General features: G+C 38.4%; 1 protein-coding gene across 1 annotated transcript in view; it reads left to right on the top strand.

Moving 5' to 3' along the window:
- The window catches only part of Efr3a (EFR3 homolog A), an 85,894-nt gene that overhangs the window by 57,150 nt on the left and 4,966 nt on the right, over positions 1 to 23,778 (top strand). Inside the window, exons 10-22 of the mRNA XM_052160438.1 lie at positions 1,684 to 1,845; positions 3,561 to 3,675; positions 4,512 to 4,563; positions 6,268 to 6,440; positions 6,824 to 6,899; positions 7,633 to 7,794; positions 8,409 to 8,540; positions 9,578 to 9,645; positions 11,726 to 11,853; positions 16,379 to 16,470; positions 20,610 to 20,658; positions 21,493 to 21,596; positions 22,034 to 22,083. Of these exons, the coding sequence (XP_052016398.1) occupies positions 1,684 to 1,845; positions 3,561 to 3,675; positions 4,512 to 4,563; positions 6,268 to 6,440; positions 6,824 to 6,899; positions 7,633 to 7,794; positions 8,409 to 8,540; positions 9,578 to 9,645; positions 11,726 to 11,853; positions 16,379 to 16,470; positions 20,610 to 20,658; positions 21,493 to 21,596; positions 22,034 to 22,083 (1,363 nt within the window). The remainder of the gene's footprint in view (positions 1 to 1,683; positions 1,846 to 3,560; positions 3,676 to 4,511; positions 4,564 to 6,267; positions 6,441 to 6,823; positions 6,900 to 7,632; positions 7,795 to 8,408; positions 8,541 to 9,577; positions 9,646 to 11,725; positions 11,854 to 16,378; positions 16,471 to 20,609; positions 20,659 to 21,492; positions 21,597 to 22,033; positions 22,084 to 23,778) is intronic.

Consider the following 23,778-nt stretch of genomic DNA (forward strand, 5'->3'; position numbering starts at 1 on the left):
ACTGCCAAGCGTAATTCAGGTTCAAAGTTCTTGGTTCAGAAGTTTAAAATCTGAAATGCTTCGATGTCGAAACCTCCTGAGGCTCATGTGAAAGTGGGCCACAGTTGTTTAGTGCCCCAGCACTACAACCTCACAGTATCATCACACTGAGAGTATAGACAACACTGATGAATGTGGTTGATGTATGAATCCTGTCACTAAACTATGCACAGACAGCTGTTACTAACACACAGAAACATACGTGAAGGCCTTCTTCTCCATGTGTAGTTTACTTAGATAATACTAATTCTGTACTACAAAGAGGCTTTGGTCACATGGGGCCTGAGATAACCAGGGATCAGAAAACTAGAGGATGTGGATTAACAAAAGCAGAATATTCTGTAGTCCATTTTGCAGGAATGTGTGGGAGAAGCAAGTTTCAGTGCAAGCATGTCATTCAGGAGAGTTTTAAAGATTTCAGTGTGCTGCAAAGGGTAGGGTTGGCCAAAAAGAAGTGCCGTCACTGTTTAGGTGTGAGGGCAGGAACTCGACCTTGTTCAGCATGCCTGGGAAGCTGGCCAGTTGTAGGGTAACCTAGACAAAGATCTTGATGTACAGTGCATATGTGACTAGGGAAATGAGGGACTGTGATAAAGGCAAAGACGCTAGAGGGAGAGTCTGGCTATGACTGTATTGCTCAAAAGTGAAGGGGAAGCCCTGTTTATTTGATAGTCTGATATTCCTTCAATACTGAATAGGAGTAAGCTTTCTGGGATATGGACTTTTCATTATTTGTCTTGTAGTTTATTTCATAAAGGTGAAGCTAACTGAGTCTAGTGGTGTGCACCGTTAATCACAGCGTTTGGGAGACAGAACAGGTTGAATTTTGTAAATTCAAGGCTAGCCTTTTCCACACAGAGTTCCGAGAGAGGCCTTGCCTTAAATTTAAAATGAATTGATAGATAAATAGATAGATAGATAGATAGATAGATAGATAGATAGATAGATAGATAGATAAAGAGGGAAAGGTATTGGCAGAATAGTTTGACATATAAAATGGAACACGGGTGATACAGTGAATCATCATGTGATGCCCACTGTGTGTTAGGTGTAGTGAGCTAAGATCTATATATGGGGGGGGCAGTATTTAACAATGGCTTTATTTCTGGAGAAGTTTGTAATTGTGTGTGGGTAACAGATATGGAACCTTTAATTAACATGTAATATGATTGAGAGAAAAATCAGAAAAATCAGTTCACTAGAACATGGCAAACTGAAGAGTTTCTGATAATTGGAAATTTTTCTGTTTTTAATCTCATAAGAAATAAAGTTTTCTGTCACAGTGAACTGTGTAACTTAATAGATTCAGCCCTCAGTCAAATTACATAATCATTTTAGTAAACATTATTTTGTATAGACAAAGTTAGATCAGTTAGATAGACAAAGATTTGGATAGTCCTTTGTGTATATGTATTTGTGGAGGTACATGCATGTATTTGTGAAGAACAACTAGTTCTTCATACATGCCAAGAACATGTTTGTAGTGGGACAGTGAGACTTTGTTGTTTAGACAACCTCAGAAAAATAAACATGATAGCTCATAAATTATTAGTACTGCGACAGAAAAAGAAAGTCACTGTAAAGTCTGCTGAGAAGTTTGAGTCACTCTTTGGTGTACAGACTGACAAAGATGATCTGTCACAGGGCCAACAGTGCTGGAAGTCTTCAACACCCTGTTAAAGCACCTGCGGTTCAGCGTGGAACTGGAAGCCAACGATTCCCAGAAGGGGTCTGTAGGCAGCGTCACCTTAAGCTCCAAAGACAATGATGAGAAGATTGTACAGAATGCTGTCATCCAGACAATAGGTTTGTGATTCAGTTCTCAAGTCACTGCATGAAAGCCACCGCGTGATGATGCAAGATGTTCTCACATAAGCTACCTGACTTATGCTGTGCATTTGTCAAAGTGCAGTTGTGGTGGAGACCTGTAAACAAGGCATAAGAACGCTGTCCTTGACCCATTTGTACCTGCTGTTGACATTTTATGCCAGTTCTTTCGTTTTAACTCCCTCATCTTTCTTATGTATACATGTGTATGTGTATGTTTATGTGTTTATAAGAAAAACATACATACACATTTATTTTTTAAATAAATTTACTAATTATAATAACTTGCAGAAATCATAGTCTTTTACTGCCAAATTCTTTTTTTTTTAATTTCAAAGAATTTCTATACAATATATTCTGATCATCGTTTCCCCTCCTCTATCTCCTCTCAGATCTTCCCACCTCCCTGCCCACCACCAAGTCCCATGTTCTTTATCTCTTTGGAAAGCAAAAAGCCAACAAACTAGAATTTTAAAAATGAAAAACAAAGAATGAACACAAATAATACACTCATGTAAACACCCAAACAAAACCCATAAAAATGCAAAATATGAAATCATAATAGACAAGACCAATAAGACAAAAAACAAACAAAGAGAAAACACAAAAAGTCAATAAAAATACAACTGAGTTTGCGTTAGCTATCTTCTGTGGGACATTTGGCCTGCCCTTAAGTAAGGTTACTATACTCATGAGATCCCATTGAGAAACACTAATTTCTTTCTTTACTACTAAAATCTTAAGTATGTTTTTCCACAGAAAAAGGTTTTGTTGTTGTTGTTTTCTTAACATAACCAAAGTTTGCAAATTGGTAAACATCACTATTATTTGTGAGTGTTTACCTTTTTTACTTTCTTTCTTTTTCTTTTTCTTTTTCTTTTTCTTTCTTTCTTTTTTTTTTTTTTTTTTGGTTTTTTTTGAGACAGAGTTTCTCTGTTTATCCCTGGCTGTTCTGGAACTCACTCTGTAGACCAGGCTGGCCTTGAACTCAGAAATCCAACTGCCTCTGCCTCCCAAGTGCTGGGATTAAAGGCATGCGTCACCACCACCTGGCTGAGTGCTTACCTTTTTTATTCTCCTTTCACTGTGAGGAAATGAAGGCAAGGGTCTTGGCTCAGATGGTTATTTAGGTGTTGCCTGGAGTAATCTGCCAATGGGTATAACTAAGTCTGCATGTGGAGCAATGCTTAAGGTCCTTAGGTACTGAGTGTATATAGTACATGGTTTGGCAGTTGAGGTTTTCTAGTATTTGCCAGATTTAACAGCACAAGAATTTAGGTTCACAATCTGTGGACCTGCTAAAAAGTACTAAAAAGTTTATCTAACTATTTATATTATATTTGATGTTGGATAGAGGAAATCATAATTTATTTAGTATTATATTTGACTTGAACAGACTCATTGCTTTAGTCTACTAGCTCTATTTAAAAGTTCAACATTGTGGACTGGAGAGATGTTCTGGAGAGATGATAGCTCAGGGGTTAAGAACATTGTTCTTCCGGAGGACCTACGTTCGATTCCCAGCACCCACATGGAGGCTAACTACCATGTGTAACTCCAGACATCCTCCTGTGGTCATTTGTGTAGACAAAATGCCTATGTATACAAAATAGAATAAAATAATTTTTAAATAGTTTTGTGTTATGTGAGAAAATTACCACTTTTCAATTTGTTAAATTTGTCTTTATTTATAGGATTTTTTGGAAGTAACTTACCAGACTATCAGAGGTCAGAGATCATGATGTTCATCATGGGAAAAGTGCCTGTTTTTGGAACATCCACTCATACTTTGGATATCAGTCAACTAGGGTAAGTTCTCAGACTGTAAATGAAGTCAGTGTTAGATTATATTTTCTTTTAACTCAAGAAAATGTTAGTGTTTTGAAATTTTGGTAATAAAAAAAAACAACAGTGTTTCCTTTGGTAGTAGATCATTAAGCTGTTAAAATAATAATTAACATTTTAGATCATTTTAAACTTTCAAATTCTTTTCTTTTTTTTTCTCTTTTATTGATGAATGGAAGATTTATTTGGCCTGTGCATGTGGCCATGAACATATGCATGATAAAACTGAAAGTTTCTTGAAATCTTACAACATTGTTAGTGAGTCAGGAATACTGACTTAAGATGTTAATAATCCCTCTTTATAGATTTTATTTGGTAGTATACTTAAACCTTAGTTAATGTATTAAAATAATCTCATTATGACTAATAAATGGACATAACTATTAGGTTATCATAAAAAAATTCTTAGAACTTTTATGGAGATGGAAATCCACATGTACAGCCCATTGGTCCATATAGTCAATGCTGTAAGTGTGGTAGGTAGGGCAACATGTTTCCTTAACAAGTGGACAAGAGTGACAACTGAAAGAATAACTAGGAAAAGGAGTGACACATTACTTTTTGTTCTTAAAGACCCAATTCAATAGCTTGAATTTTTTTTAATTTTACACATACACACTTAATTCATATGAAAGTTTTATAATGTATAAAGTGAGTCACAGCATAAGCAATTATAAAAAGAAATAAAATCCATTTAGCCAGTGAGAATAAGGTTTTAAAATCAGAAAAAAAGTATTTTAAGTAGATGAAGTTATAAATGTAAATTAGTATTAGTAATACCACTACTTTGTATATTTCAGGGATTTGGGAACCAGGAGGATTCAGATAATGTTGCTGAGATCTTTGCTCATGGTAAGGAATTTAATATCCGTGGGGGCACATCCCTTAAGTTAATGAGGAGAGTGGCACCACTGCCAGCTTCCTTCCTTCCTTCCCTCCGTCCTCAGTAAGAATCTGGCTGGTCACTTCTGCATTTGTTGACTTGAGTTCCTCTCCCTTCATCTTCTATTCTGCTGGACATCTCACTGGTCAGTGCTTATGTGTCCTAGCATTTTGTTTGATCTTCATTGTGATCACGTTTACAGAAGTCAGAAACAATTTCTGTTTTGTAGATAGAGATAAGTACTATGCTCGAAGGGGTTAGGTGGACAGAGTACAAGAAGTCCAAGGCCACCAGAGACTAGAATTCAGATATGAAAATCCATAGTGCCTTCTATATACTGACCAGATAATGGCTCATTGCTGACAGTATTTATTGTTTTAAATTTATAGTGGCAATAGATAACAGAAAAGGGAATAACAGAGTTCCTCCGATACTATATAATAGATATGCTCACTTTTTTCTTTCATAATTTTTAATTAAAATGTAGTTACTTAATTCTCCCCCTCCTTCCAACCCCTTCGTCCCTCCTTGCCTCAAATTAATGCGCTCTCATTCTTTAGTTTTTGTTGCATATATATGCAAATAAATGAACAATGAAACTTCTTGAGTACAAGTTTTATTGCTCATATGTATATGTTTTAGAGGTGACTATATAGGGAGCTTGTCTCTGGGGAAGATTAATTCTTCCTCTCAGCAGTCTATAATTCCATGTAACTCTTCATCTAGTGGGTGTGGCCTTGTGAGATTCCCTCCATCCATGTTGATATCTCAGCTGCTGTTGACTGGCATGTCAGATCCTACTGAAGATACACTCGTTTCATTTACCTCCTGGCATTATGCCAAAGATGAAGCAGGGAATTCCTGAAAGTCATTTTGGGGACCTTTCTTATGCATCTTGTTATACCGTGTTTCACACTTGTGCACAGGAGAATCTTCTGTGCTTTCAGTTTTAATTCCCTTCCTGGTACTTGTTATTTAGGATTATGAACCTAGTTTAAGTGATCTTTTCCCACTAGTTTAAGTGTCTTTTTTATTTGTTGTGTCTTACTTTAAATCATCTTCATATGCTGATGACATAAACACTGTTGCTTCTGTTTCCATGTAAAATTTTCGAAGATGTGGCTTTAATTCTTTATAGAAAACAAATTTTACAAATATTAAAATACTACCATACTTCTCATCCCAATTATATCAGTCAGCTTTGTGAATTTTTCTGTGGCATAGTTTTTAAATGTTTAATAGCACTTAAGTATATTCTCCTTCAAAGTTTAAAGTTGAAAGAAGGCTAAATATTATTGAAAACAACAGTTTTCAGGGTCAGACTTTTTGTTGTTTTCCACCTGCACCTGTGCCCTGGCTTCCTCTGTAAGAGCATATCAGCCTGCCTGACAGGTAGCAGTCAGGACAGAGTTGACAGGCATGTAGTACTTGGAGTTGAGCCTGCACATGGGACCACATACCACATATATGATGTGCATCTTAAAACTTGTGTCAAATACTAACATCTTGACTGCCTTACAGCTTTCTTTCATATACTTCTTTAGACTTGTGCCTAAAGTTTTTGTTTCCCAAACAGAATTTTGTGATTAAAAATAGTAATGTGATGATTTTGCCTGAGGACTCACGAGAACATTGAGAACATCGTTGTTTGTTAATTTCCCCCTTGTAATCAGGTGACTTCTGGATACAAAGCCAAGACAATAGTTACTGCACTGCCTGGGTCATTTCTGGATCCTCTGTTGTCGCCATCCCTCATGGAAGACTATGAACTGAGGCAGTTAGTCTTGGAAGTAATGCACAACCTAATGGATCGCCATGACAATAGAGCAAAGCTTCGGGGCATCAGGTGATTCAGCAGAATGGGAGGCCTTCAGGAGAGCTCAGCCTTCTCAGTCAGTGTGCTAAAATATGGGGGCGTGGGGAGTACATTTAGTTGGTGTCAAAATGATTTATTAATTTGTTTTAAGATAATGTGTGAAGTGTCGGTTCCCTGTGCTCTGCAGGGGCTCATATGGTGATGACTGTGCACATGGATTATAACCTGACACTCTCAAGGAAGATGATGTAGCTCTTAGTTAAGCATGATCATCCAGTAATATCATTTCATGTAAATATTTAAGATATTTGTAGAGGGTCACCATTCAAACTTCTTAGTTCAAATACAGTCCTCCACAAAATACAAAGCTAAATGAGCTATTCATTAAAAATGATTGATTATATTGTTTGTAGAATAATACCAGATGTGGCTGACTTGAAGATAAAAAGAGAGAAAATTTGTAGACAAGATACGAGCTTCATGAAAAAGGTGAGACCACTCTGTGAACTGTAACTGCAGCGCTTTAGGTTGTCAGGTGGTTTTGTTAGTCTGCGGCCTTCACTGAAGCCACAGCATTGAAGGAGAAGCCCCTAGCTGCCAGCCCCAGCCTCACACTCCCACACTTCCTCGGTTGTCAAAAGTGCACGTGTTAACTTTGGAAAAAATGACTGTTTAGTATGAAATGCAAATGCATACACATTGCTACTTTGCTTATTTTAAAGTGAACAACAGTATAACAGAAACATCTCTTGTACCCCATTTTTCTAAGTCCATACTCTTTCTTAGAGGGAAACCTAGAGGGATATAACTATCTCGTTTCATCAGTTTTTCTATGTTGAATGAAAAGAGCCGTAAATTATATGTTCTTTTATATTTAATTTTTTTCAATTTAGTTGTGTTTTGGTGAAATTCATCTTAGGTGTATTGGTGACACCATACATATTATGATATCTGTGGTGTAAGATAATACAAATTTTGCATTTGCGGGCTGATATTTGTGTTTGTTCCTGTTAGGACCCAATAAGTAATTCTGCTGCTACTATGCTTGCATGTGCATTATGTCATACAGTTCTGTTTCTCCATGGCAGCCCATATCGGGTTTCCTGAGTAATAGCTTTAAGTGATGCACATGCACTGGAGAACACCAATTTGCTTTGTGCACTCATTGCTCTTATGTGCACTATACTGTTACATACAAAATTACCTTTTCTGTGTCTTTCAGAATGGGCAACAGCTATATAGGCACATATATCTGGGCTGCAAAGAGGAAGACAATGTTCAGAAAAACTATGAGCTTCTTTATACATCTCTGGCTCTGATAACTATTGAACTTGCCAATGAAGAAGTAGTTATTGACCTCATTCGATTGGCCATTGCTTTACAGGTATGCTTTTATAACATTCCACTGAAGAACTTTTTTTTTAGTAAAATAAATATCACTTATAGAAAGGTACGATTATTTAAGAACCTGATTTTTGATTAGCAAGGTTTTTGGTTATAGATTCAATTTCAGTGAATATAAGCTCTGTACTAAAGTCATTCAAAACCTTTCAGCACTTGATGAAAAAGACAGTCCTTGTACTTGTACTTCCAGTCTACTGGAAAGGATAGATTTTAATAATTGTTACATATGTGTCATTTACTAAATCTCTTTACTTTATGTATATGAGTGTTCTATCTGCATGTACACCTGCATGTCAGAAGGGGACATTAGATCCCATTACAGATGGTTGTGAGCCACCATGTGGTTGCTGGGAATTGAACTCAGGACCTCTAGAAGAGCAGCCAGTGCTCTTAGCTGCTAAGCCATCTCTCTGGCCTACCAAGTGGCATGGAGTTTAGTGTTGCATGATAGAAGGGCAACATGTAGTGCATGCACTTACCCACCATGTGTTAATGTCAGCTGTCTAGACTGTCTTCAGTTTCCCAGTTGAATCATAGAGAATATGATGCAGTGTGAGAACTTGATCTTTCCAATGTGTATATTTTCTACTTAAGGACAGTGCAATTATCAATGAAGATAACCTGCCAATGTTTCATCGTTGTGGGATCATGGCACTGGTTGCAGCTTATCTCAACTTTGTGAGTCAGATGATAGCTGTTCCAGCATTCTGCCAGCATGTTAGCAAGGTGAGAAATTTAGAAAAGTTCTTAGACCTGGTTTAGTATAAAAACAGCTAATTTCTGAGTAGTTAGATAGATGGTTGGACAGACGGATGGATGGATGGATGGATGGATGGATGGATGGATGGATGGATGGATGGATAGATGATGGATGGATAGATGATGGATGGATAGATGGATAGATGGATGGATGAATTCTGTGAAAATATGAGGTTCTAAATCAAAAATATGGTTAATATTGCCATGTTTGGGTTGTTACAGTTTTTAAGGTTGTTGTTAAATAGAGTGTTTTCCTCTCTTCCATTGAGCCATTGTGAATCTTGTCATTTTCAGTTCTATTGTTTATTTATACATTCTGAGGTAAAACTAGAGTTGGATGATTAATATGCCTCTTTGAATTTTATCATCTTTCAGCAGCGTTTAGCTTTCTTCAGGGGTCATTCCGGTTACTGACATGATTTCATATCTATTTCAGAGTTCCTAACTTAATATAACAGGTGCATGCCACCACTGAAAGCCTTAGTCTCGTTTTTTTTATGAGAACATGTAGCACATTTTGCTAAATGTAGGTTTTTGATGCATTCTAACAATTCATTCACTAAGAATTCATTTGCATATTTGAGGACTGGGTATTGTTAAAGTAATCAGACCCTTTAGGGAGCCATCCTTCCCAGGGCTCTGAGCTGTGAGCAACTACTGAGCATACAGTGGGGGGTGGGGAGAGGGGGATAGCTCCTGAAGAGATTTCTAAAATAAGTCTGTATTATTTTGCCACATCCTCTGTGTCTTCATAGTATGTTTAAGAAAATATAGCACATCGTTTTTCATTTTGTATATTTTATTATTAGCCTTTTGATAGCTGATGACTCTTTAGTATTATGTGAAAACAAAATGAACTTAGTTTGAATTCAGAGAAAGACTTGTAGTACTTAAAGTTATCTTTTCAGGTTTGTTCTTAGTTATTTTGTAAATGTTCACTACAGTGTCCTAAGAAGTGAGTTTTTTTTTAATTTCAATTCTGTTCTGTGTTTGCTTGTTTTCAGGTTATCGAAACTCGAACTATGGAAGCCCCTTATTTTCTACCAGAGCATATTTTCAGAGATAAGTGCATGTATGTGAATTCTTTAATATGAAGGAATAGAGAGAGAGAATATATAAACTTTGTCTGTTCATAATGATTACAAAGGAGTAACTATTGTTCTAGGTTCATTATTGCCCTGATTGTCTCATTTCTGTCAATTCATATAACCGTTCCCTTACATTATAAAGTACTCTACAGATGTAGATATGCACATAGTCCTGAAATACCAATTTTATTCTACTTTGTAAAATGTGATAATATATATCTTTTTTTCTATTTATCATATATTTATTGGATATATTTTTTATTTGCATTTCAAATGTTATCCGCTTTCCCAATTTCCCTCCCCCCTCCCGGATAACCCCTATCCCATTCTCCCCCCCCCCCCACACTTCTAGAGGGTGTTCCTCTACCCACCCACCTCCCACCTTTCTGACCTTGATTCCCCTACACTGGGGTATCTATCAAGCCTTCATAGGACCAAGAACCTCTCTTCCCATTGATGCCTAACAAGGCAGTCATCTGCTATATATGCAGCTGGAGCCATGTGTACCCCTTGGTTGATGACTTAGTCCCTGGGAGCTCTGGGGGGGTGGGTGGCGGGAACTGGTTGGTTGATATTGTTGTTCTTCCTATTAGGTTCTAAATTCCTTCAGTTCTTTCAGTCCTTTCTCTAACTCCTCCATTGAGGACCCCACGCTCATTCCAATAGTTGACTGTGAGCATCTGCTTCTGTATTTGTAAGGCTCTGGCAGGGTCTCCCAGGAGACAGCCATATCATGTTCCTTTCAGCAAGCATTTTTTGGCATCCTCATTAGTGTGGGGGTTTGGTGACTCAATGTGGGATGAATCCCCAGGTGGGGCAGTCTCTGGATAGCCTTTCCTTCAGTTTCTACTCTATACTTTATCTACATATTTGCTCCTGTGAGTATTTTTTCCCCGAAGTACCCACACTTTTGTCTTCCTTCTTCTTGAGCTTCATGTGGTCTGTGAATTGTATCTTGGGTATTCAGAGCTTTTAGGCTAATATCCACTTATCAGTGAGTGCATGTGTTCTCTTGTGATTGGGTTACCTCACTCAGGATATTTTCTAGTTCCATCCATTTGCCTAAGAATTTCATGAATTCATCATTCTTAATAGCTGAATAGTACTCTATTGTATAAATATATCACATTTTCTATATCCATTCCTCTGAAGGATATCTGGGTTCTTTCCAGCTTCTGGCTGTTATAAATAAGGCTGCTATGAACATAATGGAACATGTGTCCTTATTACATGTTGGAGCATCTTCTGAGTATATGCCTAGGAGTGGTATAGCTGGGTCCTTAGGTAGTACAATCTCCAATTTTGTGAGGAGCTGCCAAACTGATTTCCAGAGTGGTTGTACCAGCTTGCAATTCCAACAGCAGTGGAGGAGTATTCCTCTTGTTTCACATCCTCTCCAGCATCTGCTCTCATCTGAGTTTTTGATCTTAGCCATTCTGACTGGTGTGAGGTAGTGTGTTCTCATGTAAAGGAGCACTTCTGTTCGATTTTCTTATTGAAGATTTTTTGGTAACATAACAACACATACAATTGTAGGACAGAAGTAAAAGCAAATTCATGGTATACATTCTTCCTTGTGTTACACAGGGGAACTGTACCTCGACAACACTTGGTGCACACTTTGGGCTCTAAGAGCAGCAGGCTCAGTCCTGAAAACACCAGCATAGGATGACAGCCGCCTTGCGAAGAGAGCATGGCCTCCTGTACCTACACATGGGCTTCCTGTCCCTGAGGCTCAGGGCCTTGCACTCACTCAGCTCCATCTTTACTCTTTCACCCTCTATATTTTACCTAATGTGAAAAATAAAACCTGAGTTTAGTGTGGTTCGTCCTTTAATGTTCTGTGATGTTCAGACATTAGCGCAGTGGCAAGGCTCATTTTACTAGGGATGCATGGCTTTGAGAAGAGTCCTAACAACAGAGATTTGGCTATGTAAAATACAGGTTTTCTCTAGTCTCCAGGTAGCTTGTACTAATGTCTTTCCATGTAGAAATCCTTGCTGTTTTACCTAATTTTGTTCAGGAATCAATATTGAATAATTGTTGTTTTGATCAACTTGACAGGCTTCCGAAATCTTTAGAGAAACATGACAAAAATTTATATTTTCTGACCAACAAGATTGCAGAATCCCTGGGTGGAAGCGGGTACAGTGTGGAGAGGCTGTCTGTTCCTTATGTGCCACAGGTGACAGGTATGTCCAGTCAGCTCCCTGCCACGCAGTGGAGAGGCAGCGATGATTTTATCACTCTCTCATGGTTTCAGTTTTAAAGACTCCTGTTAGGTGTGTACGTGCTGCCTGCATGTGTGTCTGTGCACCATGTGTGTACAGTATTTGAGGTGGAGCCTCTGAACTGTACTTACATATGGATGGAGCCACCATGTGATGCTGGGAACTGAGCTCAGGCCCTCTGCAGGGGTGCTCCGCACCTGTAACCGCTGAGCAGCCTCTGCAGCCCCTCTTGGGTTTTGGTTCTTTTATTTGTTTTTCAATGCATGTGCTCGTGTGTGTGTGTGTGTGTGTGTGTGTGTGTGTGTGTTATGCTTCAAAGCATAAAACATATTTTTAAATGTTGTCATTTGTTAAGTACCACTTTAGAAACTTTTTGTAAATCTCTAAAGATGTAGATAGAATCTTACCATTGGAAAATCAAGTGTTTGGTTTTACTGTTATTGTTAATCTATTATTTGTTCATTTGTAAATTTAATGTTAATATTTCTTAAATAAGCAAAATGAAAAAATTTTAATTAAATAATCTGGTTTCACATTTGTCATTTAAGAAACAAAGCAAAAGATAAAAACATAGTAGAACTCTGTAATTTAAATTTTTCTTTTAAAAAAAAAAGTAAAAGAGTAAATGATTTTACTTTGGATTTAGCTGTCTTTCCTTCAGTCCCAAAGCCTCATAAACCCAGGCGGAAATACAAAGGTAACTAACTATGGCTCCACCTGGTGTCACCTGCCCTGTCCTGTAGGGAAAGCACTCCCTGGATGCAGTGTTTAGAAAATGGAGCCTTGCGCTGTGTATTTAGGTGCCTGTCATTAGCTGTAGTTCTGCTCTGCCCTTATCCCATAGCCTACTTTGTCATCTTTCCTTTCTCCTGCTCCCTCAACTGTAGTTTATAGCAGAAAGCCTTGTACTTATTCTCACATGTGCCCTTGCTTCTTTTATTTCCTTCTCCCTCAGAGCAAGCTACATTCTCTTTCACGGTGCTTCCTTAACATGGCTTAGGAGGACTCGGGGTATCTCAGGGTACAAGTAGTTACATGGCTGGGTAGAAATCTCTCAGTACAAATAGATGTTTTCCATTTATAAAGACTGATGTTTAAAATTGCCTACTGTGTGACCTTGTATCACGTAGGAGTTCTAAGAGTGATCTTTTATGACATACTCAGTTAAACTCAGTTGTTACTTTTTCTTTCTTTCTTCCTTTCTTTCTTTCTTTTTTTTCTTTTTTTTTTTTTTACTGTGGCAGTTGTCTACTATTGATTTTTAAAATTATGGGCAGTTAAGAACAATAAGGCAAAAGTAAAGGCCCCACCCACCATCATTTTCATATGAGCTCTATTTATCATATTTTGTGCCTGGCCTTGATAGCAGCACTGTATTCATATGCCTGCTTAATGCCTATAGTAGCTTAGGGAAGACAGTAGCATTATCTCCCTTCCACACTAGGATGCCAACATTGAGAGTGAGTAATTTGATTAGCTAGCACACTAAATTTAGCTGTCACTGTGCTCTTTGAAGTGCTTAATAGTTTTATTTCACTAACTTTTTAATGAGATCAGAGATTGGCAGGCATTCGGAATGACCCATGACAGCAATGAGCAGTAATCACTAAGTCTCAGCACCATGAGTCAGTCCACTTCCTGCACGACTCCAGAGCTGACAGCAAGGTCAGTGGTAGAACACTTGGCTGCACAACGATCCACGTTGTAGTTTTGTTCCCCATTTCTTGGGAGAACAAAAATACTAAGGTATTAGCAGAAGGCCAGGCATTGTGGTATAGGCTGATAATCCCAGCACCCAGAAGGCTGAGGTAGGAGGATTGCTACTTTGCAGTGCTTCTTAACCAATTAGGCTTACTATATGTCAGACATTGAGGGAGATGGGAATGAAAGATGTTAAGCTTGATTACTATCTTGAGGGATTACAACATCATGGGGAAGCCAGATGAACAACTCTGTAGTTCTAGAGAAAGAATGGTGATCTGCCTGATACTGCTGAACCACTGGTGTCTGGGCAAGTATTGGCTGACCCCGCCTTGGTTCTCAGTCAAGCTAGGGAAGGCATCATGTGTACTGCATACCACTGTATGACGACTAGACAAGGCTCTATCTGGAATAGTTAGTAGTAACTGTCCCATAGTATAGTTAGTGCATAGCTCTATGCAAACAACCCAAAGCAAGCAAGGTAGGTAGCGGTTCTGATTTTCATAGTCAGGTTTCAGTATTTCCTTCTTAAGTGTGATTTTTCCTGAACCCCAAAACACAGGTGATTGAATGACTTTGATAATATTACTCTAGCTGTATAGGACAGAAGTTTGATCCATTGTATAATTTGGTTTTAATATGACGACCACTGGGGCAATCATAGTTGTTCTTCAAGGGGATAAGAGGACGTGGAGTCAGATCACAGTGCATGCTGAGTTATTCCAAAGAGAATGTGCTTACGTATTCCCAACAAAGGCTTCCCTCGAGGTTATAAATGTGTGTTTGGACATTGCTCTTATTAGGTAATTTGGCAGTCAGAAGCCGTTAGGAGCAGCTTTTCCTGTGTCTCTCTCTTTCTCATACAAACATCATAATTTATTTATGTGCAGTGACACAGAAATCTCAGGAAGCAGTACATTAGTCAGTGGGCTGTATAACTATGTTTATATGTCATAGCTAGGATGGAAGTCATTCACTTCAGAAAAAGTTTCTTTAGCAGGAGAGTGGAAGAAGAACATTAGGTTATCCCTAGTAAGAGTCTAGGTAAGACAAATGAAGATTTCTGAAATGTAGGCACTCTTGTAAGAGAACAATACAGAGATAAAGATGTCTTCTTAGACACAGATTTGGGATGAGGACTTTCCAAACAGAATTGATGAATAGATCTTGGAGATGTTAAATTGGCATTAAGTAGAGATGGTATTGAGTGCTGCTCAGCCTCAAAGGTATCTGTGGAGTGCCTACGGGAGCCCTGTTACAGCCAGAGTGTTATTGGCCAGATAGATCTCTCATAGCAATGAGAGTAGGACATTGCTCATGTTACCATGTGTAAATAAATGGTCATCCATAACACAGAGGAAACATGATGGGCCATGCTTTTCAGATAACTCTCTCTCCTGTAGTTCTGAGTGAGAGAAGGTATTGGAAAGTACTTGTGTGGTTCTGAAAGTCAGAGATATGGAACTATATCCTTTAGGACTGCTGCATACGGAGAGCAGGCAGCTCACTTGATGTTTCTTGAGGATGAGCATGTGCATTAGAGTGCCTGACAACTGTCCTGATCCGTTCCAGCAGGGGTTGAATAAGCCTCTGGTTCTGTGGATTGAGATGCACAGAGCACTTTCCTTTTTCCTTAGAGAAGAACCGTGGTTATTAGCTGTTCTTGTATTCTGTCCCCTCCAGTGTTTCAGAGAAACATACAGAAAACCCATAATTTTGTGAAAAATTCAACCCTATATCTATAATCATGAAAAAAGAAAAAAAAAACCAGGACAAGATATCTTATTAGTCTTAGGTTTGTTATCACAGAAATAACATGACAAGTGTCAAGAGTATCCGTAAAGGAGCCTTCCACATTGATGGCTTTTACAATCAGCAATACTGTAAATTATCATAGCCACATTGGAAAATAGGATTGAGGGTTTTTTTTTCCATAAAAGTGAAAACATAACTATCATATGGTTCAGCAATCCTATTTAATGAGCGCACCCAGAGGAGCTGAAATCAGTGTTTGAGCTGTCTGCACACCATGTCCCCTGTAGCACTCACTATTCACAAATGCCAACATGCAGAAAAAGCTGAGGCAGTCTGATAGTGATGTCCAAATACAGTGTCAGTACTATTCAGAAAAATAGTCAGTTCTCACATATGTATCAACAAAGGTGAATCTAGAGAACATTGGGACTGGGGGCATGACAAATATCAAAATATCATATGACTACCTCCAGTCACACAGGAAGACTTACTATCTAGTGTTTTATTACACAGCATGGTGATCATTAGTAGTTATTGTGTATATTTCAAATTAGCTAAAGGAAGAATTAAGGCTGACAAGATGGCCCAGCAGGTAATTGCCCTTGATCCCAAGCCTGATGACTTGAGTTTGAATCGGAAACTGGTTCCCCTTCACTCTGCTGCGACCACCATATGTGGACCAACGTATAGGAGTTGTATATGTGGATGGGCGTATGCATACACACACACAAATAGATTTTAAATGTTCTTACTACAAAGAGATGGTTATGGTTGAGGTGGCCATTGCTGATCAGCCCTTGTACACTCTCTGCAGTCCTACACTGCACTGCACCCTAGCAATAAGAAAAGCAAGTACTTTACAATCTAAATACATAGTTCACAATGCACTGCTTTAAAGATTTAGAGAGAACAACCCCATCCAGCCCCCAAACTTACTTTTCTACATTTCCTTGCATTCTAAAATAGTTATCTGACTAAAACTCAACATTTTTTTACTAATAAATAATAGAAGAAACAATTTTCATTTCAGATGAAGATCGTCTTTCTAGAAGAAAAAGTATTGTGGATACCGTATCTATTCAGGTGGATATTTTATCGAACAGTGTACCTTCTGATGATGTGGTAAGTTGCTGGAAGTTTATGGTGGAGAACTGTCTTAACGTAGTCGTTATTTAAAAGAAAGTTTTCCCTTCACACCTCTAAATGGGAGAAACTACAAATCTAAATTATACCTAAGTCAACTGAATGGTTAGAAGAAAATATAATTTAATTTTTGTGAAGTCATTTTAACTGTCCATCAAGTTACATAAAGTTAATATATATTATTGGACTTTTGCATTGGCATTCTATAGGACAGAAAGAGCTATGAAACCGAACCAGGTTCTTTGTTTCATTTTGTTATACTTTAATTCTTATTGTTATATATGCTCTCTTAAACTCTCCAAGTTCTGTTTATTTTTTTTTAATTTGTGAAATATAAAATGCAAAAACAGATGGAACTGTACACCTCCCAGGAGGCCATGTTCCCACCTCAGAAGTTCACTTGTGAGGAAGAACTGTTTTTCATCTAGATATTAGCTATCACAAATGCCACTTAAGGCATCTCGGTGCACTGCTGTTTACGCCTGGGAGCTTGCAGTCCACTGGATGCTTTCCTCTGGTTTCAGTAGAGCACAGGCGAGTTAGAGAAAGAAGACTCAGCCAGCACTCTCTCAGGACTTGTTTCACAAGGTGATAACCAACTAAAAGTGACACAGTGCTAGCCTCTCAGTTCAGCTGCTTCTTCCTGACTTATACATTGTTTTTCTTCCTAGCTATTTCCTTACTTCCCATTGATAAAGTATAACTAAAGGATTAGCCAAATAACAAGTCAGGAGACTTGTTACCTGAATTCACACCCTTCTCACTCCTTAGCTTTAAACTCTTGTCAGTTCATTTGTAATTGCTTAGTCTAGCTCAGGAAACAAACAGCTTAGACCTTCTTTGCTGTTCAACTTTCCATTATACAAAATTATTTCATATTATCAAACATTTATTAGTAGAGTTCAAGAGCATTGAAGTGGGCTCAAGGAGAAAGCTTGTTTGGTAAAGTGCTTAGGCAAGTATGAGTCCCCAGCATCCACATAAAAAGCCAGCTGCTGAGATGTAGAGGCAGGCAGGTCTTAGAGGCTCATGGCCAGCCAGTCTAGCCCAAATGTCAAACTTCAAATTTAAGGAGGAGACATTGTCTCATAAATAAATAAATAAATAAATAAATAAATAAATAAATAAATAAATAAAGTGGAGCATAGGAGATGACAGAGTGGATAAAACAGTCTCCATGAAGACCAGAGTTGGAGTCTCTGGTACTTCAGAAATGCTAGCAGATGTGGCATCCACCTGTAGGCTCAGCATTAAGAACATAAAGACAGGATTGCTCTGCCAAGCTAGCTAACTGGAATTGATAAATTAGGGTTTATCAGGAGACCCTATCATAGTATAAAGGTGGAGAGTGGTCAGGAAGATATTAGACATCAATTTTGGGTCTTCCACCTCTGCACACATGTATTATGCATATACATGTGTACACACAAACATGCAGGAAAAAAGGGGTTATGCTGTTCTGATGGAAACCTGATGGGGGCAGTGAGGAAATGAAAGAATAGATAATGTGGGTGGGAGAGATGGCTCAGCGGTTAAGAGCACTGACTACTCTTCCAGAGGTCCTGAGTTCAATTCCCAGCAACCACATGTGGCTCACAGCCATCTGTCATGGGATCCGATGCACACTTCTAGTGTGTCTGAAGACAGCTGCCATGTTCTCATATAAATAAAAAATAAATAAATCTTTAATTAAAAAAGAATAGATGTTGAACAGAGGAGACAGGCTAGATGTTGAACAGAGGAGACAGGCGAGTGTCTGGGAGGTCTTTCTCGGAGAGCAGTCTGAGGTTGTGGTCATCTGTGAGGAGGGAGATATGCTTGGCAGGTTTTGCACACACTCTGCCAGCTTCCTGAGCCTGCCCTAAGGAAGGCCACTTCCCAGGGGTCTGAGGCATTGGTCCTTCCTGGTAGAACACATTCACTTAGGACTTGCATTCCTTCCATACTCCCTCAAGGCAGCCTCTGCTCCCCACACTGAAGATGGGTAGAGAAACAATTGGAGAAGACATCCCAACATCAACGTTGGCCTTAGCATGTTTGTCCGCTCACCTGTGTGCACACACATTTATGCATGGACACAGAACACTTAAGGAGGCCAAACCATCCTACTCAAATCCACCTCTTCCTTCAAAGCCATTGTAATGCATACAATTCTGTTAGTAAAGAGGAATCACGCTAACTCTTTTAATAAGTTTTGAGTTTCTCTTGTTACCTTTACAGTGAAGAAATTTGCTCAGAGCCTTGGCCTCTAGGCTTAATTTTAATCAGGAACACAGAATGTTTAATGGTTGTGCTGTTATTTCTCCTTTTGCTTACCATTCAGTTTATTTGTTTGTTTGGCACTTGAGACTATTGTAAAGAATCAAAGGATTGTTTTGATAAGATAAACTGAGAAATATTTACGTGAAGACATTATAGGGGAAGATTCTCTGTGAATTTTACATTAAAAGTTTATTAATACAGTAACTTTTCAAAGACAGTGTGCTGTACGTCCTCAATTACATACATCAAACATTGGATGTCTAATAAGTGCAATTTAGTGTCACATTTACTTAAGCACATTTGAGTTTCAAACTCACTGGAATATGCACTTTTACATTAGTAATGGTTATTCAAATGACAAAAGACATGACAATTGCTTTGTAGGCAAAACTTAGTACCTTATAATGAGGACAGGAGAAATAACAGTTAGCTATTTCAGCATTGCTCAGTAAAAGTAAATGTAACAAAGAATACAAGCTTTCTAACTTTTCCCATGTTCTTTGTCCTGTACTATATATAGTCTTTTTTTTTAATCAGAAGTTATTTAGCCCAGACTAAGAACAGTGAGTTTTGTTTTCTTCATTAAAATGCTAGTGCTAGATTGCTTCTGGTACAAATGGTTAGCCAGAGCCTAATCTTGTATATCTGCTCCAAATATCTAGAATGCAACAGAAGATTCCAAAGTTTAATCTGACTTCACCTCTAACTGTGGCCCTCAGTAGCAGAGCTGAGGTAGTGGGACTCTTGCTGCCTGACTTCCAGCTAAAGCCTTTGTTAAGAGACGATAAGGTGCAGAACACGAAGTCTTGCTTTCCTTAGTCTTGCTGCCTTAGACTTAGCAAAAGACGCTCATGAGCTAACATTAGGGATGACCAGAGTGCCAGGCAAGTACTCATGTATCCTATCATTGCTTAACTTTTATTCAGAGATACTGTGGTAATGATTTATTACTCATTGTGAAATGTTTGGTACCTCATAAAGTACCACTTTCTGTTTTTTTCAACCACAAAAGTACTAACTTTTAAAAATCAGAAAATATTAAACTTTATTTTTGTATATATTTCAAAGCAAGAAATATTTGAGAGCTCAAACTAAAGGGTATTCATAGGAAATATAAAAAAAAAAAAAAAACTGATGGTTGACCTCAGAAAACCCAGAATGTGCTTGTTTTAAGGCAAACACTTCTCAATATCGTTCTTGAAAGCTTCATTTATTTTAAAACATGTGTATGAATGTTTTGCTTGCATGTATGAGGCCAGGAGAAGGTGCTGAGTCCACTGGAACAGGCGTGAGCCACTCTGGGTGCTGGGAACCAAGCTGTGATCCTCTGCAAGAGCAGCACATGCTCGTTACTGCTGAGCCATCTCTGCAGCTCATTCTTATAACCATCTAAAATCCTAGCTTATTTTATGTTTGATTTGTACACTATCTGTAGTACTAAAATTATAAAGGTTCTTTAATGATTAGTTCTTATTTACCATCCAGCTAAAAGTATATATATAATCACAGCCTTGATTACTTCAAAGGGTCTTCTCCTTGCCAAGCACAGTTCAGTCACTGGGGTCTTGTGGGCCTTTATACACTGGAGGTTGTACCTCATCCATAGGTGCCGAGGTGCTGCCTACTCTGCCAGGAAGACACTCTTCTCTGCGTCCAATCAGGAATCCACTGCAGTAGGCCATTGTTATGGCTAGCAAAGAAGTGCAGAGCATTTGCTGTTTGAAATATAATCTCAGGTCCAGCCAATCAAAAGAAGGAAAAAAATAATTGTCAAACCGTGTAGATGATTTGTACTTTAGTAAGAATATTAACTATATCTACTTTTCGTGACACTGTTCTGCTTACCCTTCCTTTAGGTTAGCAACACTGAGGAAATCACCTTTGAAGCACTGAAGAAAGCAATTGGTGAGCTGTGGAGCATTGTTAGCTCTCCTAAAACTCATCTCTACTTTGGTGATTTTTTAGATGTCACAACATGAAAAGAAAAAAAAGGGAAGAAGGAAAAATGCTGTTGGTTTCTATAAATTAGATCATTTATTTAAATACATTGCTTAAGCTTTTTAATTTGTCTAATATATATGTTCACATAAGCACACAGTGGTATAAACAAGATAGACCTTTCTTTACTATCAACAATCATGGCCTCAAGATTTTTTTTTTAAAAAAGAAAAAAACCTCTTATGTTGTAAGGGGAATTTACATATTGGCTATAAATGACCCAGCTGTATTTTAGTTCTCTATTCCCTGGGATCAAAATGCAGTTTAGCAGATACTTAGCAGCTCACATGTTCAAGGGCAGCATGGTTATATATAAAAGAGTTCATTCAAAAACCCTAGTAGCCCTTTGATTTGTAGTAAGTTACTGTTTTCTCTTGTATATGTCAGTATACATGCATGTGTATGTGTGTTTGTAGGTTTGTGTATGTATATATCTATATCTATGTGTGTCTGGTATGTTTGTACACTTATATGTATGTGTTTGGTAAGAGATGCAGGGATTGCTTGGAAGTAGGCATTGTGCGGTGGAACTTTTAACTCTTTCTTAGATTTAACTTTTTTTCCCAAATATTTATGTTATGTAATATTAAGTGAAACATTTAAGGAATGTTACCCATTTTGCTTTTTCTTGAATAAAAGTAGCCCTTTAATCACTCGTATTTGAGGGTTTATAGATCATTGGCTCTCATGGTTTTTGGTGGGATTTTATGACACTCTTTAACTGGTCCGGTCCTTATGTAGATACCAATGGAATGGAAGAACAGGAAAAGGAAAAGAGACGTCTTGTGATAGAGAAGTTCCAGAAAGCACCATTTGAAGAAATAGCAGCACAGTGTGAATCTAAAGTGAGTGAATCTGTGCTGAATGACTCTTTGGAGCTCAGAGTGGTCACTGGTGGCAGGACCCCAGCTTTAGACTTAGCACCACCTCAGGCTTCTGCAGGCAGAGGTGCTAAACCTAAAGAATGAGTTCCTGTGGTGAGGCCAATGGAGATGGCAGATCCTAAGCTGAGTGTTAATGGCCCTCTTTGCATTGATGGTCTGTTCTGTTCTGTTTCCAATGGTTTTCAGTGATTTGCTGTGGGTATTCTGTTGTGTATATTGCAGCTTGTGACTGTAGAACTTGAAAGGTGTGGGGATGGGAAACAGACCAACATTTAATTCCAATAGATATTGCAGATTAAAGCATAAAAGCAATTTGTATATCAGCTTCATATTTACAGTTGTGCTTTGTCTACTGTCTGGAAAACAGTAAATTTTTTAACCTTTTTTTTCTTTTGCAGGCAAATTTGCTTCATGATAGACTTGCTCAAATATTGGAGCTCACCATACGGTAAGGGGTTAGCATAACAATAACCACACACAGAGAGACTATTAGAGGCTTTGCATGGCTATGTGTGCTTCATAACTGCTTTGCACTAACTTTAAACGAAATCCAACTATCAACTCTGTGTCTCTGTTTACAGGGCAGAGTGAGCAATTTCTTGTCCAATCATCTGGCATTCCGAGGTTTCTCTTAGACTATCCTTTCCTCCATGATGGACCTCTGAAAATATCTGCATGGTTTGGACGACCCACTAATGTTATGTTTAACTAGGATGTCATTTGCATTTACTCATCCATCTGTAGCTTATTATGCTTTCTTCTGTCCAGAGCAGTGACACTGCTACCAGTGTGGACGGGTCATTTCAGCCATGGCTTTCCTGTGTCCTTTCACGTTATTATGAGAATTATACTCTGAAGTTTACAATATAGCATCACTGTTGGTCATTCTGAGTCTGTCTCTCCTTAAGTAATTCAGCCTGAGAAGGAGAAAGGCTCTCTATACCCCCTGCAGAGGAGGAGCTGCCACATGGTCTTACATTGACATCAGTGTGGAAATTGGTCTTTGGGTAAGGTAGCCCAGTAGAGGACACACATAGAGACTTGCTTCTGGAATTTTGCTTTTTACATTAGCTAAATCTTTTATTCCTTCTCTCTCTCTCTCTCTCTCTCTCTCTCGCTCTCTCGCTCTCTCGCTCTCTCTCTGCTCTTTTGCTCTCTCACTCTCTTTCGCTCGGTCACTCTCTCTTGCTCTTGTACTATATCCTTCTCTCCCTCTCTCTTTCCCTCCCTCCCTCCCCCTATCAAGTTTATATCTTACACCTGGGAGAGACTGGTCTCTTTGACTTCATTTTATTCTACTGTTTTCTGCTTTCACATGTAAGAGAGTTTTTTTTTTTTTGTCAACATCACACATTTCTCACTATTTTCATATTGCTAAGGAGAGAATTGCTCATTTGCACAAGTTCAGAAGAGAATAACTAAAGTATAAAATGTGCTATAGACTTTCTTTTCAGAGAGAAATGCCAAATAAGGAATATCTAAAACTATCTGTTAGTTAAAATTCCCAATACCTACTGTGTATTTGGCCTTAGGTGTGCACATTGCATCAGTTTTCTGCTCTCAGCGCGGCCTGAAAAGTAAGTTAGTGCTGCCTCTCAGTTTACAGACATGACAGTAGCACTAGACACGTAATGTAACTTGCTGGGGTCATACTTAGAGACAGACAACTAGAATCCATAACCTGCTTTCTCAAGTAGACTAGGGGTCACCGAGTTAACTTGGGTCACATTTGTGTGGATTTAGAATGTTAATAACAGCATTCTAGTTTTTGTCTTCTTGATACCATGAATTCCTCTGAGCTTTGGCCAAACATTTGGTGCTAATTAATATTTATCAATACTTGAGTGTCCCAGCCACAGTGCTGGGTTCACTAGTCAGTAGCAGCCCATCCATGACTGCCTCTTTGGAAGATGTTCTGGCACAGCCTGTGTGATACACAGAGGCTAAAGGCATAGTGAGGTGCACCATAGATTTTCAAGCCCGTCTGCACATTTTCTCCTGTTTATCAGATCAGCCAGAGAAGAGAGTTTGTGCTCTGCAAAACTGAAGCAGAACCATGCTATACCCAGTCCATGGCTTGGGTACATAGGAGGATAAAGGAGAATACAAAGCAGGAGTAAAATGAGCAGCAGCAGCAGAGACA

The sequence above is a fragment of the Apodemus sylvaticus genome, chromosome 17, assembly GCF_947179515.1.
Source record: "Apodemus sylvaticus chromosome 17, mApoSyl1.1, whole genome shotgun sequence".
In the NCBI taxonomy this organism is placed as follows: Eukaryota; Metazoa; Chordata; class Mammalia; order Rodentia; family Muridae; genus Apodemus; species Apodemus sylvaticus.